General features: G+C 42.5%; 1 protein-coding gene across 1 annotated transcript in view; it reads left to right on the top strand.

Annotated features, from left to right (window-relative positions):
- Positions 1-1153: 1153 nt before the first annotated feature.
- barx2 (BARX homeobox 2) overlaps positions 1154-6785 on the top strand; it is a 25011-nt gene continuing 19379 nt past the window's right edge. Inside the window, 1 exon segment of the mRNA XM_084315967.1 lies at positions 1154-1613. Coding sequence (XP_084172093.1) covers positions 1427-1613 — 187 coding nt within the window. The 5' untranslated portion in view covers positions 1154-1426.

The following is a 6785-nucleotide window of genomic DNA, read 5'->3' as shown; positions in this document are numbered from 1 at the left end:
GAGAAAATTGCGGATTAATAGTAAATCTAAATGACGTCAATTTTCTTGGCAAGCGAAAGGGGACACGACGTTACTTAAACAGTTTTGTATGATTTTTGTTTTGGATATTTCTGTTGTTTTAAAGTGAAATTCGTTACATTTAGCAACGAATTAATTAAGTAAATAATCTCCTGATTAGCCTACAACACATTGGATCATATCAGATGACATGAATCACGATCATATAATAATAAGAACAATAATAAGGATAATAATGGTATTAGTAGCTTAACAATACAATTAATAAAGTAATAGCCTAATAATAATGGTAATAATTTATGTATATATATATCCTATATATAATATGAATACCCCAAGTTATTGTAGGATGGGTTTAAAAAGTGTAGGCGATTATGGCTAAGTTAGTTTAGTTTATCGTTTTTTATTTCTCTGAATGTATGAAGAAGACAGAATTAATTGAGTCGCAGTGGCATAAAACTTGTTCAAATAACATAAGCTGTAAAAAAAAAAAAAAACGTATCTGAGGGAAATATTTTGGTCATATGCTAACATAAGACTGGCCAAAGTTTAATATTTGCACATTTACTTTCCCCACCGGTAATTACAACGTTGAATAGACTCCAGCGGACGTGTCATATGGTTCCATCGAAACATTAAGACGTTATAATTTTGAATGCTTAGCTTAAATTAATAGATTCATTGATAGTCCAGGTGAAAGTGCAAACACAACAACACAATAATGTTCACAAGTTGACTTAATTGTAGCCATATCAATAATCATTAGTTTATATAAATTTATAAATTGTCGTTATTATTTACCAGTTCCAGTTAGAAGGTATATGGCATATATATAGGCTACAACTTACAGTTACAAAACTTTCTGAACTCAATTTGTTCTGCTAATTAGGACCATAAAAAATGACAGAAGAAAAATACTTTGATTTGCGCAGGGTTGGGGGAGAGGGGGGGGGCGGGCGGCGTAATCTTCTGTGATATAGTGTGTGTTTTTGAGAAGAGCGAGAGAGGGAGAGAGAGAGAGAGAGAGAGAGAGAGAGAGAGAGAGAGAGAGAGAGAGAGAGAGAGAGAGAGAGAGAGAGAGAGAGAGAGAGATTGACAATCTAGAGTGTCCATGATGGACCTAACAGTGAAGATGTTTATATAGCAGTGGGTGTGGAGCCACATTGTGCTCAGTTCATCACCACAGCAGCGCCCCGTGCAGCTCAAGTTGAAGGCTACCGGTCCGCTCTTATCACGACAGTGCGGGAAAAGGATCGAGTTAAGATTGTTTTCTAGAAAAACACTGGTCTTTAATACGGATGAAGTCCCAACAGACGCCCTTTTTGCTCAAGTTTGAAACCAGCTTTGTTTAGATCAATTGAACAAACGTTATAGTGCTGCGAGAACGCACCGTGCACAGCGGGAGATCATGCACTGTCAAGCCGAGTTGAGACTCTCGTCCCCCGGGCAGCTGAAAACAGCCAGGCGGCGCTACAAGACTTTCATGATCGATGAAATTCTCTCCAAGGAAACTTGTGATTACTTTGAGAAACTCTCTCTGTACTCAGTGTGCCCTTCTCTCATCGTTCGTCCGAAACCCCTTCATTCTTGTTCGGGTAAGTTTGAATATCCAATATTTGACTGTATAATCGACATGAGAACACGACCATAGGGTAATGATTTAGAGAAGGCATGTCTGAAAACATGCATTGTCAATGTCATGTCATGATAGTCATGTATTTTCTATAATTAACAGCCCTCGTATTCTGACTCGTGGGTTTCTGATTGTCAAAGTGAATGTTTTTTTACGCACGAGTTGCATAATGTTTTATGCACGGATGCAAATTAATATGCCGATGGTTATATCCGCAAGTTGCCTTTTGTGTCACCGAAAGGCTGCAGACTGCACGCACGTTATTTATTTTATTTTATTGTATTTATTTATAAATTCAAGCAACAAGTAGCTTACATCGCAGGAGCGCAGCGGTTCGCCTCCACGCAGCTTCAACAGGTCGGTCTTCCAAAATAATGCAAGTGATGGAATATGCCCGAAGCCTTTCATTATTATGCAGTACACGTTGATGCTCATCTTATTAGAAAGATTATTGATCTAATCGGCACTCGAGAACAACACATCTACAATCTAATGCACGATCGAGGCTCCAATTGACTCTGATAATGATTTATCCACCAGCAATAACCGTTATATCAGCAGCCAAGTTTATAGGCAAAATCGCAATGTACAAGACATGCCTGCACATATTTAACTTAATGAAATGTGACTAATGTAAAACTTTAGGATGCAATGCAATCAACAACTTTTTTCACTGTCAGCCATCAACAATTACTTTTTCTCATCATCATTCATTCACCATACGCCTACGGGGGGAAACAAAACAGCAATTTGAGTAATTACATCAAAGTAGGCTATATGCTTTTAGTGACAATAATAGGTTATTAATTGTATGTTATAGCAATGTAAGTCTCTTACTTGTCAATAACTCGATTATTTACATTTGTAGATGTTGATGGAAGGTCCGGATAAAGAAGTGAGTTTAGGCCGCATTACTCAAACACAAACACACAACAGACTATTCTCACCTCGACATTGGTTACTTGTTGCTATATGAAATATATCACTTAAACCTCATCAGATGTAGCCTATATGCATCCCAAATTACAAAAGGCATTACTGTACCACTGTGACTGTGTGCAGAGCAACGTTCCAAGCCTTTAGCGTTATCGGACATAATGTCACTGAAGACACATTATGATATATATATATATATAAGAACAAACAAATATAAATCTGCAGCAAAATCTTCCCATCAAACCAGTTGTCCAACAGAGCTGGATTCTGGAAGCACAGCTCTGTTGGACAATTGGTTTGTTGGGAAGATTTTGCTGTAGATTTTTATATTTGTTTGTTCTCTAACAAATATCTAAAATGTGTTCCCAGGATTCACGTGGGGTGGGCACCAGGCTGTAAGGCCTTTCCTGACGCCGTAGAGGCCACTACAGGATATATACTATATGGTAAACACCGTGTAAGGTTAGCAGGTTGGTGTATAACGAGACACAAGGTTCAGTTCCGGGTAAGGTCAGATCATAAACGACCTCTGTGGTTTCGAAGACAAAGCAACCTCAGTGCCTTATTAATTATCTTGGTGAGGGGGGGGGGGGGTCACTATCTTTGAATTAACCTCCTGATAATTATTCCATTAACCATTTCCCCCTCGTCTTCACTGAGTGTGATGGTATAGGGTGAAAGTGAAGGGCAGGTTTTGTGGGAATCTTTCCACGTCTTCAAGGAGGGTTTGGTGGGTGTCGTTGGTGAAGATTAGGGTGTCGTTCGATAATAATGTGACGTGAGCCCGTGCAGCGGTCTGAGACATGCGATTAAGGGATTTACAAACAAACTAGACATGATTTGAGACGTGCACGTGGATATCATATCGTGGATGCACATTCAATTTCAGAATACACGTTGTTGCATGGATAATTAAAACGGGTTCAACAAACCGTGACTCAGAATTGCTTTATAATAGGTTGTAATTGATTGGAATCAAAGTGTATTGTAACAATTCTGAGTGCCTTATTAAATAGATTTGTTTCTTCAACTAAAGACACACAATCAGACGCTGCTTCCTGACGGGCTCATTGATCTGTGTTATGCCCTCTGGCATGTAATGTGTTATGTGTCTGCGGTGGCTGGAAAAGACGCATGGGGAACTTTCACACACAGTTTCCCCCCCTCCAGACGTTTAAATACCAGGGCTGGGCAATATGAAAAATAATAATAATCATGACGATTTTTTTTTCAGATATCGGTATGTATTGCATTTCAGTTCACATGTGCACTCTCACATACATCGTGGCATTGAACTGCACAGTAATGTAACGTGTGTTATCAAGCAGAAAATAAATAAATAAATATTGAAGATCTCCTTTTGACAGGGATTTGAGTTCTAGGCTAATATGTGGTTGTTATAATTCACATGGCAGAATTGTGCGCAATGATATCCCAATATCATCATTTCATCTCCGATATGATCCCTATAAACGATAATATCTAATTATCGCCCAACCCAAATGCACTTCTTGCCTTCTCTTGGCTGTATTTGATTTGCTGTTGATGACTTTTCTCTTGTCAAACTTCACCTTACAAAGCACAACGTCTCTTATCTTGGTACATTTACTACGGTGTATTACTCCTGATTAACAAATATATATATTTTTTAATTCATAGTCAAATGTGTGTGTATAGGGGGGGCTTCACCAATCTGTACAGAATTACAGAAAAGTGACCCAACAAAACGACTATTACAAAACCAGTCGTCACGGCACATTTCTCCTCTCGTCAACCCCCCCCCCCCCCCCCAGATTCTTAATCGATTCTTAATTGTAATTCCTAATGAATCCAAATGACCGTGAGACTACCGCGCACTCAAGTAACCATTACGGTAATTGCTCTAAACTCTGAAATAATAGCCGTGGCAATTTGACGATGACAGCGATGGTTGGATAAAAATAGAGGAAGCATCCCTCTGCTGTGAGTCTGGGTGGAGGCTGGAGGGTACTGTGAGTGGGCTCCGGCAATCCCCCCATGTCCATGGATAGAGTAACCCGCCCCGCATAACAGAGCACTGTGCCCACCACTTATTTGTAGCTGTGTGGGTGTGAGACACAGTATATTCTCTGACTTCAATGGCTCGTAGCGCTCGATATAGAAGCTGGCAGGCTTATGGGCCCCGGGGCCAAAGAGAGGCCAACTGGCCCTGTGGTCCCCTATCACTTAAAAAGTTGACTTCTGTGTTTTCACATTACAAGAGCTGCTGTAACCCGCTGTGACCAGCGGAGGCCGCCGGAAGACAGTGGTCTCCCACTCGTAACGTGGCCTGAAGGGCTTTCGCCTGATGACAAATTGTTTGTTTGTTTTGTGTAATGTACCATTGGTATGCCATTCAAGCACATTCGCCATGATCCTCTTACGCCGTCTTATTATCATCTTACACCGGCACGTTCCTCGAGGGCCACTCTGGCCTCTCCAGTCCTCTCCCTCCTCAGGTCACGCCGCATGCCCCGTCCAGCTGCCTGTGTTCAGGCCGCAGAGCTTCAGCCTCGTACCATAATACCTGGCAGATGATCACAGCCGGTGCTTATTCCCCCGCACACGCTCTGTGAGAGAGAGAGAGAGTTACCAAAGAGCCGAGGACAGTAAGTCCTGACCTGTAGCAGGGCATTACGTGGCGGGGAGAACACGGCGTAATGGATGGCAGGTTACAATAATTCATTTGGAGTCTCCTCTCTCAGTGGGACCCAGGGCAGGGCTTTTAGTCGTGTTTTCGCAGAGGAGGGCAAGAGAGATAAAGATCGACTGTTGCGTAATCGCACATGGCGGGGCGATGACAAACGGCCAAGCAGGATGGTGTGCGCCTCCAGGGGCTCTAGGTGCCGGCACGGTGCGGTAGGCCTCACCTAGCTAGTCCTGTGCCACCGCTGAGGGCTTAGAGAAAGAAAGGGATTTGATCCCATCTTAACTGCTAATCCACCTCAGACAATAAAGCCTGCCATTAAGTAGAGAGCTGGCTTGAAGAGGTTGAACACACCCAGCCCCGTGTCCACACACACACACACACACACACACACACACACACACACACACACACACACACGCGCGCGCGCACACACGCACACACGCACACATACACACACGCACACACACACGCAGGTAGGCATGCACGCACACACACACACACACACACACACACACACACACACACACACACACACACACACACACACACACATACAAACAAACAAACATTTACATTTAGCTGACACTTTTATCCAAAGCGACTTACAAATTGTGTACAACAAGTAGGAGGGGTACGCCTCTGGCGACTAAGGGTAAGTGGTGTATGCCTAGCAGTGTCAAACTTGAGTGCTAAACTCTGAGTGCATAGTAGTATATACATATTAGCATAGTAGTTAATAGTATAGACAGAGTATCATAGTACATAGTAGATAGTAGTACAGACATATTAGTATAGTACATAATAACAACAAACATACAAACTGCATATCTTCAGTTGATGATCAAGTTTGACAACTACCTGCAATCTGTGTCTACACACTACGACATCAGATTTCTCCGTTCAACACGAATTAAGTAGTTCGATCACTGCTGAAGTAGTTTGTCCCTCAGGCTGACTTCGCACCAAGGCCGCAGGGACGTTCACACAGCTCGATTTTCATGTTTAATGCTTAATTATCAATTACAGGTAATGTACACGTAGCGCCTTCAGCGCAACAGCTACAACATGAGAAGCCTTTCAGAGGGCATGAGAAAATTGTACAGTAAACAAACGCATCACGGCAACACCTTTTTCGGTGTAATACAAACTTTGAGAACCGGCCGTTTAACCGCCGGGGCAGCCTGTCACGTCCTCCAGCCGAACGGTTCTAATAAAAGGGCCACATTGTAGATTTTCAACCTTAATCCCATCGCTCTGTTGCGAGGAGGACGTGTGATCGTACATGAGACGTCTCGAGAGCTCGGGCCGCGTCAGTTAGTCCTCTGAGGAACTCCGCCAGGATGACGTCACGCCGGACAGCAGACCTCTACTGAACTGCAGACGCTATTTCCTCAACTATTTCAACTGTAATAGACCCAACTCAGGGAAAGTTGTAGAAATAGTTCACTAAATAGTTGAGGTGTCTGCAGTTCACTAGAGGTCTGCTTTCCACCGGGTGATGACGATCGGCTGAGTTTCTTTCGCCGGGGG

The sequence above is a fragment of the Notolepis coatsorum genome, assembly GCF_963971535.1.
Source record: "Notolepis coatsorum genome assembly, chromosome: 1".
Taxonomy (NCBI): domain Eukaryota; kingdom Metazoa; phylum Chordata; class Actinopteri; order Aulopiformes; family Paralepididae; genus Notolepis; species Notolepis coatsorum.
This window is presented reverse-complemented; position numbering and strand designations above follow the sequence as displayed.